Source organism: Colius striatus, chromosome 10, assembly GCF_028858725.1.
Source record: "Colius striatus isolate bColStr4 chromosome 10, bColStr4.1.hap1, whole genome shotgun sequence".
Classification (NCBI taxonomy): domain Eukaryota; kingdom Metazoa; phylum Chordata; class Aves; order Coliiformes; family Coliidae; genus Colius; species Colius striatus.
In genome coordinates, this window is record NC_084768.1 from 16,580,891 (window position 1) to 16,594,045 (window position 13,155).

General features: G+C 43.4%; 2 protein-coding genes across 2 annotated transcripts; one reads left to right on the forward strand and one right to left on the reverse strand.

Moving 5' to 3' along the window:
• The first annotated feature begins 502 nt into the window (after positions 1-502).
• On the forward strand, positions 503-6,282 carry RPF1 (ribosome production factor 1 homolog). Its single transcript, XM_062003553.1, has 9 exons — positions 503-761; positions 853-909; positions 1,931-2,011; positions 2,146-2,241; positions 2,932-3,085; positions 3,680-3,762; positions 4,641-4,822; positions 4,908-5,034; positions 5,872-6,282. Exons 1-9 carry the CDS (start codon positions 606-608, stop codon positions 5,911-5,913), a joined length of 978 nt encoding a protein of 325 aa, XP_061859537.1. The 5' UTR covers positions 503-605; the 3' UTR covers positions 5,914-6,282.
• Positions 6,283-7,434: 1,152 nt separating this feature from the next.
• Positions 7,435-11,153, reverse strand: GNG5 (G protein subunit gamma 5). The gene is made up of 3 exons (XM_062003554.1): positions 10,987-11,153; positions 9,817-9,972; positions 7,435-7,678 (listed from the first exon to the last, which is right to left on the reverse strand). The coding sequence occupies exons 1-2, from the start codon at positions 11,065-11,067 to the stop codon at positions 9,847-9,849; spliced, it is 207 nt and encodes a 68-aa protein (XP_061859538.1). The 5' UTR covers positions 11,068-11,153; the 3' UTR covers positions 7,435-7,678; positions 9,817-9,846.
• Positions 11,154-13,155: the final 2,002 nt, after the last annotated feature.

Here is a 13,155-nt window from a genome sequence, read left to right on the forward strand (position 1 = left end):
TCCACTGCACTACCACCATCTATCCACCTGGTTATGTCTTCAAAGCCATCAGTGTGCCACATGGTTCGAAGTTTCCCTTTTTTGATGTCGTTAATCCCGATTAGAAATTACACTGCGGTAATAATATGTATTAAATACTCCCATCTCCTCTCGAGGTCTGTTGCGCGCACGCAAGAGGGAAGCGACCGGCTGAGACTGGCGGGGAGGAGGCGGCGCTCGCTCTGCCGCACAGCGCCGAGCCCGGCACCGCAGGGACAGGGGCACGGGGACGGGCCCTGCCGTGGCTCGCGGTACAGCGGCCGTCACCAGGGCCCAGCCGCGCCTTCCGGGCGCTGGGAGCACAGCGGCCACCGGCTCTCGCTCCGCATCCTCCACTGCGGCGGCTGCCAGGGCTACGGCGACTGGCGCCGCTACCCTCAAGGCCCGCCCCGCGCCCCGCCCTGCCCCGGCCCGCCACACAGGCCCCGCCACGCATGCGCGGCAGAGCTCCCGCCCACGGGCCTCGGGCTCGGGCGCAGCCGCAATGCCGGGCCGGGCCGTGCCGTGCCGGCAGGCGGAGGCGGAGGTCAGGGGTCAAGGGTGAGCCCGTGCCCGGCGGCAGCAGCATGGCGGGTGGCGGCCTGGCGGGTGCTGCGGCGCAGGATGGGCAGCTGCCCGCCCCGGAGCGGGTTCTTTTCCCGCCGACCTTTAGCCTGTCCGAGATCAAGAACAAGCAGCGGCGGCACTTTATGTTCCTGCGCTGGAAGCAGCAGCAGAGGAAGGTGGGTGAGGGCGCGGCGCGGCAGCGGTCGCCGGAGAGCAGGGGAGGCCGCGGCAGGTCTGGCTAACGGATCGCTCTCCCTCTCTCGCTAGGAGAAACTGGCCGCCAAGAAGAAGCGGAAAAAGGAACGAGAAGCCCTCGGAGACAAAGTAAGGGTTCTGGATGCAGTGTGCCGCGGCCCCGTGTCGCGGCGAGGAGAGGCGAGGCCAGGCTGGCCTCGCCGTGAGGAAGGAGCGGGCTGCCGGGAGCGGGCAGCGCTCGCCTTAGCCATGGGGCTTGGGCCCAGCCTTGTGTCGAGGCAGCATCAGGGTCGTGAGTGAAACGGCTTCCCCGCGGGCTGCAGCGGCGCGGTGGGGTCGGTGCCAGCGGGCCGTGGTAGCCTTCAGGGGCACTGTGTTTTGCAGCACTAGTGTCAAACCGCAGAGCTTTGCAAAGTTGTTGGTCCCGTGTTAAATGGTGCTCTAATCGGGTAGGGTGAGTCTTAAGCTTATAATGGCGTAAAAGCAGGCCTTTCCTGAAAAGTCTTCTCAGTCTAAGGTAATGATTATGGCACTGTGTTGATGTCACTAGGAATTATACTCTAATAAGTAATTTCTGTATAAATGAAAACAATCAGATAGCACCAAACCCTGTCCAGACCAATTATCTGCTTGTTTTGGATCTCAGCCGTGAGCAACAGGTTTGCTTCTTTTCCTGAGCTATTTCAAAAGCATATCGATAGTTGAAGATGAGCAGTTGTGGGTTCCTGTATTATCGTAATCACAGAGAAGCAGTGTAAGTAAACAGGGTAAATGTTATAATCTATTAGACACTACATTGTAGATGTCACAGCTAAAATGTGTTGGAAAAAGTAGAGATTTTTTTTTTTCTATGGAAGATAAATGGATAAAATGTTCCTCTCTGTTTTGTTTCAGAACCTCATTTCTTAATGAGAGTGAAATTAAGCACTGTCACTATTCTGGCAATGCTTCTCTTCCATGTGATGCTCTCTGGTGTCCCAATACCTGGGCATATTTTTAATCAAGGTGATATTGTAATTTCTTTTCTAAAAGCTGGTGTAAAATAAATGTTTTTAATTCTATGTAGAAACATACAGAATATAAGATGAATGTGGTTTTTGCAACACACTTTAAAATTACATTCATGTGTTAATGAACTTATTTATTTTAGGCACCTCCAAAGGCCATACCAAAGACGATTGAAAATCAGAGAGTGTATGATGAAACAATTGTAGATCCCAATGATGAAGAGGTAACTACTGAATTCCTGCATATGCTATGAAGTTAACCTTTTTTTCAAGATGAGACATGAGAATTTAGATCAGATCTAACAGTTTTCTCCAGTTATTTCATATATGGTGGATTACAAGATTTCTGTTCTTCCAGGTTGCTTTTGATGAAGCAACTGATGAATTTGCACCATACTTCAACAGACAGACAGTTCCCAAGATTCTTATTACAACATCAGACAGACCTCGGGGGGTACGTATGTTTTACTTGAGTTCTGAGCAATCAACTAGTTATAAGATCCTAGGCTTTTCATGCTATGATTAGCAAATGAGAGCTGAAAATAATAGCTTTCACATGGATTTTTTTTAATCTGCTGTTTCATTTAGTGACTGTCAATAACCTTGAATATGTATGTCCTAACACTATATCCTTCGTAACAAAAACCAATATGTTCTTATATGCAAATGAGCCACATTACCTAACTGAGGAGATTACTGACATTTGTGAAAACCATAAAAGAAGTGGTTTTAAAAATAGGAAAAAGTACACCTCAAACAGTTTATCTGGAAGGCATTAGTACCTAAAATAATAGTTGTGTTGTATTTTGAAATGTTACAGATGTTTTGTAAACCAATGTCCTTAAGATATCATGTGCTCGGAGGTTATACTTTTGGAATTGTCCTTCTTCTAATATGATTGAGGGAAGCAAAAATATCCTTTAAAAAGCTCCGAAGTCCCTGGTCTGCTGCAGTCTTTACTGCAAATACCATTTTTTCCCCCCACTGACTGAATGAAGTAATTTAATAGCTTCTTTTCAAATGTTTATAGAGATACTGGAAATAATATATCATCAGCGAGGGCACCTGGAAGGAGCCAGCCCTCCATCCACTAATGTTTGAATTTGTATTTACCACGCTGCAACTGAACTCACCTGTTTTACAGAGAACAGTGAGATTCTGTGAACAGCTCTCTACTGTTATACCCAACTCACATGTCTACTATCGAAGAGGACTGGCTTTGAAAAGAATTATTCCACAGTGTATTGCAAGGGACTTCACGGATTTAATTGTTATTAATGAAGATCGCAAAATACCAAGTATCCTTTTGTGTGTTAGTTATAATAGATACATTAGCTCTGGGCCTACTAGGGAAAGCAAATCATTCTTTGCTGTGTAACAAAGATTTTCTGGATTTTTTTCTGCTCACTGTGAAGCTTATGGTTTAATTACAGAGTTAAAAATCACTTTGCTAACCTGAATATCTGATGGCTAGCAAAACTTGGAATTATTCAAGAAAGTGTCTTGGTTTGGGGTTTATTTCAGTTTGTAACACATAGATAAACATTGTTGTTATTTCAGTAAACTTGAACAGTTTGTTTCATTAACAAATTTTTCTGTCCAGGAATTTCCATTTAGTTTTGCTGACTAGATAAAACACTACTAATTAATAAGTGAGAAAGCACTAGAAGATAAAACTCTGACTTGCTGTTGAAACAAAACTGAGTAGACATACTTCAGAACACTAGTTAAATAGCTAATGAATGTACGTTGGAAAAGAAAATGAAACCTTGTAGACTGGTCATGGATTATGGATGAAATACTCTAATGTAACAGTGCATTTTGCAGAAGATATTCCTCTGTAAATTAGATAAACTTTACCAGCTTTTGTTTTTTCTTAACTTGGTAAACAGATGGTCTTGTTTTAAGTCACCTGCCTGATGGTCCAACTGCTCATTTTAGAATGAGTAGTGTCAGATTGCGTAAAGAAATAAAGGTGAGACTCCCAACAAAAGTTAAAGAATAAGTAGCCTGATGTTTAATGATGAATGTTCCGTCTACTTGAACTGGCAAAACTGGCTGCACTTTTGTGCAACTCCGCTGATCTTGTACAGCTGATATTTTCTGTAAGCTGAGAGGAAGCTGTGGACTAATACACTCTACTTCCATAAGCAGCATATTCCTATTTTCAGTTATTTGCTGAATTCCTTTAACTGTCTGCCCAGTATCTGTATAGTTGTGCCAGTAAATAGCAGCTGATAACCTACATCAATAGGGAATACCCAGTGTACAGTATACACACAATAGAGTATCTGAAAATCAGCAGTATGAATCAATAGATGCAGTTCCTAGTCTTGACTAAATGCTAGTTATTCCTACAGCCCTGTCACCTTTTCCTTAGTGTTACTTACTTGGCCTTGAATAGTTTTCAGTAAGATGTGTTTTTTTTCTCTTTTGAAATAAGTAATTTTTAAACTTCATCTATCTCATTAATGAAGAATCTCATATACTCTTGGTCCTATATACTGTTAGTTGGTATTAGTACAGCGAGAAGACTCCTGTGATAGGTAGACTGCATTAGTTGCTCGAATGGGTACTGCCAGGAGTGGAAATGGGTGCAAGAGGGAAGAAGTGTAAATGACTTCTTTGCACTTTTTCATTCAGTTTATATTGTTGAAGCAAAGATCCTTATGTAACCGGCTGCTCCTTGTATACAAACTTGGGTTGTGTTGGAAAAAATGATTCAGGCACTATTAACAGCCCTGTTCACAGGAAATTGTCCCTGGTTGTCTTCCCCCCATTCTTTGATAACACATTAAAATCCTTTTGCATCCCATCTGTTCTTTGCATTCTTACCTATTACTTCCATTTCAGCGAAAAGGGAAAGAGCCCACAGAACATAAACCTGAAGTAATCCTGAATAACTTTACAACACGACTTGGGCATTCTATCGGTCGCATGTTTGCTTCTCTCTTCCCGCATGATCCTCAGTTCATTGGAAGACAAGTAGCTACGTTTCACAACCAGAGAGACTACATCTTTTTCAGATTCCACAGGTAATGCTTTCCACAAAGCTCATTCACAAATGAGAGAGGCTGCTGTTGTAACTTGCTTCCTAATTTATTTTTTTTCTTCCCCAAGATATATTTTCAAGAGTGAAAAGAAAGTGGGACTTCAAGAACTTGGGCCACGTTTTACATTAAAGTTGAGGTCTCTTCAAAAAGGAACCTTTGATTCCAAATTTGGAGAATATGAATGGATTCATAAGGTATGTCTTAAATAATTATAACAGCCCTGCTTGGGAAGGGATATTAAATCTGATATGAAATGTAACCACAGATCTTAGCTTCAAAACGCAGTATAAACGCAGTTCTCAATACAGAAGCGTTTAACTAAAATATTCAGAGGTATACTTTGAAAAATATGCCAAGTAGAAGCATTCTTCTATATTGCAAGTCAAAACCAAAAATGGCAAGGATGATGAGTATGAATATACCATGGCTGTTTATTTGCAGAATGCGATTTCTTTAACATAGTTGTAAGCAAATGTGAGAACTGCTTCCTCGATACAAGCTATTGTTGGAAGCATAGTAATCTTGACTAGAGCTGTTTCTGTGCAAGGTGATTGCAAGAATTGTAATGTACAAATTATTAAGCTCTTTAAGTGTCACCTTTTAATAATGAATAGGAAGTAGCAGTGACCACTGCACATCAAGTGAAATGGGAAATACTACTTTAAGTAATGACAAATTACTTTTGTAGTCATTTTTACCATGGAATTGCAGTTGATGGACAAAACTTAAGACTTCTGAGTATCCAAGCTGTACTAGAAGGAAAAATATACTACTCATGGTGTAGTCCATGAAATGGGTAATCTTGTTGGGTTTAAAGACACTTTATGTGCTCTTCAGTAGATGGAGAACTGCTATATGCTGTTCAGTTCTAAACCATTAATCTCTACTTCTTCTCCCTTGAAAGGCTGACTCAACTACACTGTAGCTGTAACACATTTCACTGTGCACTCCAGCATAAACTGGGGTGGTTGATGTTGTTTGCATCCTGTCGCTTGAATTTGCTTTTTAATAACTTTTCTATTAAATTTCAGCGCCGAGAAATGGACACGAGTAGAAGAAAATTTCACTTGTAAAAGACAGCGCTCTGCCAATTGCCGGTGACCGGAAATACAACTGCTTTGAACTATGGATTATCTTAGGCTCCTAAGTAATGCTACTGAACAGTATCTGGCTGCAGAAAAAGACAAACTGCAAACGTTAAAACGTTCTATAGGAGCACATCAAGCATCCTTCCTCCTACAGCTGTCGCTAACGACATGACAACGGCAGTGACCCTTTCCAGTTCATCAGGAAAAACTATGGCAATGCAGAGCAGCCTGTCATTTAGCTATCACTGAAGATTTGCCATGACTGCTGCTGTGCTGTAGAGATGAGTTACACTTTGCAACATCAAAGACGGTAAATATTTTGGTTACTCTCAAAATAAAGTATTCCTAGTTATACAGACTTCTCTTTTTTTCTGTTAAGAGGCTACACCCAGACATCTTCCATTAATCAGGTAAGAGATAAATACTTTAAACCTCTTTCTAACTAGCAGTACACTGTGTCCTGACAGTATGGTGAGTTTCCCAAAACCTGTCTCCTAGCTAGAGGACATTGAGAAGGCTGTATGCAATTCAGGAAGTCTGTGGTATTTTGTTTCATTAACATCTTGCATAAAATTGCCATGTTGCTGAAGTTAGAAAACATAACATACTTGACTCTTACAGCTACCTCTTCTGCACATGTCATGTAGAAGAGGTATATACCCATAGCTGATACTGTGTTTAAAAAGAAATAAACAGTGATAGTAAAGAATTTTTAAGAATCGCAGAATCTCAAGGGCTGGAAGTGACCTTGAAAGATCATCCAGTCCAACCCCCCTGCCAGAGCAGGACCTTCTAGAGTAGGTCACACAGGAATTCATCCAGGTGCGTTTAACATCTCCAGAGAAAGAGACTCAACAACCCATCTGGGCAGCCTGTTCCAGTGCTCCGTCACCCTTCCAGTGATGAAGTTATTCCTTGTATTTCTTTGGAACCTCTTATGTTCCAGCTTGTACCTATTGCCCCTTGTCCCTATCATTGGACATCGAGAACAGCCTGGCTCCATCCTCCTGACACCCACCCTTTGTGTACTTCTAAACACGAATGAGGTCACCCCTCAGTCTCGAAGCTGAAAAGCCCCAGCTCCACACTACCCAGAGAATAAACTCCTGTTCTGCCTTGAGTTGGCACATTCGCTGGCACCTCAAAAGCTATGTTTTATTTTAATTACTTTTCATATGCAGCTGTAGTAAGTGCTTTTTCATATTTACCTAAAGAGCCATCCATCTACTAGGGTAAAATTACTCTTAATTCTTGTCTTTATTTGATGTGTATCATACAGGAATGGCTGTATAGTTGAATTATAAACTACAGCTAAAAATTACTGTTCTGTTATGCTCTTAAGTATAGTACTGATGAAGCCTCATTGTTGTGTGAGACTTACCAACCCCAGGCAAACTCGCAGCAGCATGGAAAATTTAACTCCTGTGTATGTTTTTCAGCTGCTGCAGTGATGCATCAACATATGCAGAAGTTAATTAAGTTGTTAAAGTAATTTCAAGACCAGACTAAGTCAAGTCACTTTTATTTTTTGCTTGGCATATAAAACTGATTCCCTTATGAAACAGAAGTATTGTAACTAGCATACACTTCGTTTGGAGAGGTAGATGGTAAGAAGTTTGACGACAGTAGCAATTTTACAGTTAGATTTGGCACGTGAAAGCTAAGCTTTTGTACAGACTTCAGACCAGGCCACTCCTTGAGGCACTCTGCCCATACACACATCAGCGGCTAAGAAAAGATGCTAAAAGATCTGAAAAACAAAATCAACACATTGTTAGAAAAAGTACCAATGCTAAATGATGCAGTTCTATATCTGAGAACATGTACATTGACAGCTATTAAAGAAATCTTTTTCCACCGCTGTTTTATAAAACTTAGTTTATAAAATAAACTTTTAAAACCATGAAGCTGTTACCAAGGGTACGAGAAGATACTGAAAGCTGTTACGAAAGAACGGAAGCTTAGTGTCTTCTGAATGCCAAACTGCTAAGTGGAAGGACTGAAAAAGCTGTCACTCCTACAGAAATAGTGGGCATCTATCTCCTTTGCCTTTGAAAAGCAGGGAGAGTCTGCATAACAAGTGACACTTCCTCTTCACAGAGGTGGTTCTTAAGTCTGCAAACAGCACTCTGTTGGCTCTTTTCATAAAAACACCAGGATTACAACTAAGAAATTGCCTTTTTTGAGGAAATGCTTACAAGAGATGTAGTGAAGGAGAGAAATCTTCTATATAGGTAGTGCAACTAAAACTGCTGTTCTAATTAATTTTGCCTGTAACATCAGCAGAAACAAGTGGTCTGTTCCAAAACCAGAAAGAAGGAACCGAGAAAGAAAATATTAAGCCTTGATGCCCTGCGTGTGCACACGTGTGTGTGATAGAGGAAATGTTATTTCCTGACATCACACTCGGGAATTAAAAGGCCTTGGCAGAGCTCTCACTAGGGAGCAGTATGTGTCACTGATGAATGTACATTTGGCTTTTTAGAGGTTCTAAGTCTATCAACACCTACAGGTGATATGATTTCTTCTTTGAATTACTGCTTAAAGCTGAAGCTACAGTAATATCAACATATTTCAGTGTCCAAGAGTAATGTCTTTTAAATAAGAATAGTTGTTAAGATTCACAATAGAAGTAATTTTAAAAGCTACACAAACTCTAAAGAACATTTCACACTGCTGTAGTTCACTGCTCAACACAAGGAGGGAAGTTATTTCTTTTTGTTTGTTAAATAGTTTAGCATCAACCTCTATACTCCTGCTACTCTGGTCTTTACTGGCATGAGCCATCTTGTTACACTTTTTGGATGCTTTCTGCTTGAGGGGAAGACCAGTTTTAAAGAAGTTTAACAACTCAATCTGACTGTGGTCACCTTTCTATAATGCTACCTAAATTACAACTTAAATATAGCAACCTACAATTCTTTGAGTGATGTGAGTCAGCTACAAACTCAGAATTCTTCAAGGTTAAGACTCACGGTGAGATTTCTCAGGATTGTGAACTATGGTTAACTGTGTATCAGGTACTTCAAAATAACATCTATGCTCTCACATCAAACAGATCCAAGTCAAGCCACAGTGGGGAACAGGGATACAGTAAAATTGCCATGCACTTATTGTGGCAAAATACAGAATTATTATGACACTCACAGTCTTTGTGAGACTACTGTAGATCTAAACCTCACCTTTCTGAATAGGCTAGTCTAAAATCTAACCACCAGGACTTTCAAGGAACACCAGATAGCAGTCTTCATAGTGACAGCAGTAGTGCTTGTGAACTTAGAGAAATTTTGGAATAAAAATCCAAATGACTATTCAACTGTTTTGTTATTTAAACCTGTGCAGTGTCTTATTGAGTGGTGCATAGGCCTTGATACAATTCTTGGACTACATACTGTCTTCCTTTGGCTACGAGGGACGAGGCTGTCCTTGGAGATCACTGCTAAACTAACTTTGTAAGTGTTCTTTAAAAGTTCAAGAACTGAAGTCTGCTTTGTCTGGCACAATCAGGATTCACCGTGTATGCTGCCAGGAGAGTCATGCCGTTATGTGACACAGGGGAGATAATACCCTTACATAGAAGGAAGGTACAGCAGAATACAACCAGGTTAGCCCAAATTGCAGCTCAGCAGTAGCTCACCCCACTACTACTTTGCTGCAGCAACAGAAACTGCAACAGCTAAATACTATTCATGATACTTAAGAGCAGCACGTGTACAGTACAGAGCTACAACCAGAATAGGGCAGGAGGGACCCAAAATGGGGATCTAGACCAAGAGCAGCTGCAGAAATCAGATGGCTCTTGTGAATGCTTTTCATACAGACAGTCTCATTTAAAGCCAAGCTATTTTAATGACCAAACCGGTTATGAATCGTAACTCAGGAACTTACCACTGAAAGACAGTGAAGTAGTTTGCGTAATTACAAAAATGAACAAACTTTCTGGGGTCTGAACGGATTTGTACTTGATGATACTCCTGTCAGTAGGGGATCATGTTGTGCATTCTGCAGGCAGAATTGCTTCAAGTCTGCTGCAGCCTGAGAGACCTAGCAGTAATGAAAGTCAGCATTAGAAACCACTGAATGCACTTTACTGGGAAAAAAGTACAAAGAATACTGCTACATGATTCTGCAATACAGCTCATGTAGGTTTTTTACAACAGTTTCATTGTAATTTTTTTGTTTCATAAGGACAAGGGAGTTGCACACTATAAGAATTAATGTGGAAAACTTTCCTGGTACTTCTAAGCCTGACAGATGAAAGATGAGTAACATCATAAATCGTTAAAGATACAGCCTGTCGTTTAAGATCCTTTATTTGACTGAACTAGCATTTATCTTCCCTTGGAAAGCCATCTGTATGATGAGGTGGTGTAAGGGGTTTTTGGTAGGCTGTAGCTACCTAAACACAGAACAATGAAGAAACTCTCTGCTTTGCTTTTCCTTGCTGTAACTCTTAACTGATAAAGAATGATCAAAGTTTCAGAATCCAGCAACTTCACTGATATTTTGTATTTACAGTTTGCCAAGAGTTTCTCTAGTTTGACAGGGCCTGGTCTCAGCCCGAAAATGCACAAATGCACTCGGTATGTCTGGCAGCCAAGTCTCCATTTTACAGTGCCGGAGCCGGGCCAGCCAAGGCAACCTGTTGTAAACCGCGACCCAAGCCGCCGTCTTCAGCAGAGTTTGATGGAAGAAGCCACTCCTCGGAACAAGGAAATGAAAGGCGAGAGCGGGGCGCGTCCGTTCCCGGAGCAGCGCTCGGGCCAGAGAGCGGCCCCCGGGGGTCGCCGCGAGGCCGCAGGAAGCCGGAGGCCGGCCGGGCCCCGCGGGTGCAGCAGGAGGGACGCAGCTCGGCTCGACGGGGGAGACGCGACGGAGCCCCGGGGCTAAAGGCTGGAGGGGGTCGGCAGGGCAAGTCTGCGCCGGCTGCCCTGGCCCGGCCTCTGCCCCACTGGGCGGCACGGCTGCCTCCCCGGAGCGCGACGGGGCGCGGCCCCCGGGGCACTGTAATGGCGGCGCGTCCCCCCCGTCCCGTCCCGACGCGGCTCCCCTTCTCACCTTCACGCGGGTGACGCTGGCCTCCAGGCGCAGCTGCTGCACCACCTTCTTCATGGCCGCCACGTTGGAGGAGCCCGACATAGTGGGACCAGCGGCGGCACACCCAGACACAACTTCCCGGCGCACCCCAAACTCTCCGTCTCGGCGGCGCCTGCGCAGCCTCTGCCGAGAGCGGGGCCAGGGCCGGGGCCGGGGCCGAGGCCGGGGCCGGGGCCGGGGCTGGAGCTTGAGCTGCCGCGGGGGGCGCTGCGGGGCCGCGGGCGGGCGGCAGGCGCAGGGCTGAAGCGCGGGCGGGGAGGAGGGCCCGGGCGCAGTGCGCTCGCCGAGCCCGTCGGGGCTGGCTGTGGAGCGCGGCTGCTCGCCTGCGAGCACCGTGTGCCCGCGAACGGGGAACAGCCTGGAAACATGGAAGTACGGTTCCTCTTCCTCCCATTTATCTCTCAAGTGGATTAAAATAGAAGACTGAGGTGGCAAATCGTGGTGATGCTGTCCAGCGAGTTAGCAGTTTGAAGCTTATTTTGAGGTGTAACAAATGAAGTTAGAACTTTGCTAGTGCCAGCATGTTTGGGTCTTGAGTGCGAGAGCAGATGGGTGTTCACCGTGGGAAGTGGCCAGGAGTGACCCTGGAGCCTGGGATAATGGCATGGGGTGACATACTGTCATGCAAAGTGCAACGTCTTGCATATGTACAGGGACTAATGGGAATAAGTTGTTTAGTCAGCTACTGTGTCTTTGGCTGGGAATAACTGAAGAAGTGACAGGATATTAGAGTCCGGTCATTCATGAGAACTGGTTGTGATGTAACTGTGAAGAGTCAAGTAAAGACATAGACCCTTTTAAGTGCTTTCCACTGACACAAGGAACTCTCACTTCCATATTGTGGAGCCAGGGCTGCATCTGGAAGGTCTGGTCACTTGCACTCAAGAAAAAGTGAATTGGAAGTAGCAGGTGTATGAGGGAGAGCTACTGAGATGATCAGAAGAACAACGAGGGTGCTTAGCAGGCTGCAAATCAGGAGGAGATTTATAACCTCTGAAGGTTCTGAAAGAGCCCTCAAAAGGAGAGTGCTGAGGAGTGTCAGAACAAGGTTAGGGCAGAACCATGATTTGTAGCTGATGAAAGGATATTTCTGACATGGTCACTCAGCACAGTCAGGCTTTCTTGGAACACTATGTTTGGCCAGTACAGTGTGCCATTGTGGCTTGGCTGCAGTTCACAATAACCGTTCCGTTATCAGACATAAACCCAGAGGTGATCCTGCAAGAATCCTGTTTTGTGGAAATTTAGGTCTATGTCTTTAGGAAAACAGCACAATTGTGTAGAAAATTATATGCAACTGAAGTATTTTTATGAAAGAAGAAATAGTGTTAAGAGGAAATACTCCAAGGCAGATTTCTCAGAGCTGCAGGGCTGTGATTTAGCAATTCCTCCAGTTACTTAGGTGAAGCTTGTGTAAGAAGGTGTGGTTGAGTCTGTTTGTCTGCAGGTAGCTGGAAGCTTTCTACCTCTGCACAGGAACCACTCTTCCATTTTCATAAATGAAAAGTACAGTAAATGGAAACAAAGGATACTAATGGAGTAACTTTTCTCATGATAGATTATAATGATTCTTATCTTTTGATCAAAAAGAAAATTAGAAAGTCCACTTGGTATTTGGTGTGATCAAGTACAGGGACGGACATGTTGCTCAGCCCAATGAGGCCTTGAACACCACAGGTGAGAGATTTTGCACTTTTTCACAAAGATTTTTTGCACTTCACAAGTTAAAATAAAAGATACTAAAGTAAGTGACACTGCACTGTTTCTAGGACACCTGAGAGGAAAGAAAAATCGTGCTTTTAACATAGCTTAAAAATAGAAAGCACTCTTTTCTAGTTTAAATATTTCTGCAATTGTTGAGTTACTCAATGTAACACAGCTTATTTGCATGGCTTCTAGCTGTAGGGAAGTGAATGGTCCTTGGCAATACCATCCGAATTTTGCTAAAAATGTCAAGACATGAACAGTCCCACAAGTACCCCAAGTTTGAACATGATTTAAATGAACCTTGCTCACCGCAGGCTTAGTTATTCTTTTTGCAGACATTGCTAGGGGCATTTCTGTGCTTCCAAGGTACCTAATGTTATTAAACAACTGTCAGAAATATTTTGAATTTCCTTCTTGCTGGCA

What these genes read in the sequence shown, in the direction of transcription:
- GNG5 (XM_062003554.1), bottom strand. Translation starts at nt 11,067, where the DNA reads ATGTCGGGCTCCTCCAACGTGGCGGCCATGAAGAAGGTGGTGCAGCAG. An exon ending in CCAGCGTCACCCGCGTGAAG is followed by an intron (nt 9,973 to 10,986) that starts GTGAGAAGGGGA and finishes CATTACTGCTAG; the next exon opens with GTCTCTCAGGCTGCAGCAGA.
- RPF1 (XM_062003553.1), top strand. Translation starts at nt 606, where the DNA reads ATGGCGGGTGGCGGCCTGGCGGGTGCTGCGGCGCAGGATGGGCAGCTG. An exon ending in TAGATCCCAATGATGAAGAG is followed by an intron (nt 2,012 to 2,145) that starts GTAACTACTGAA and finishes CTGTTCTTCCAG; the next exon opens with GTTGCTTTTGATGAAGCAAC. An exon ending in CATCAGACAGACCTCGGGGG is followed by an intron (nt 2,242 to 2,931) that starts GTACGTATGTTT and finishes CCTGTTTTACAG; the next exon opens with AGAACAGTGAGATTCTGTGA.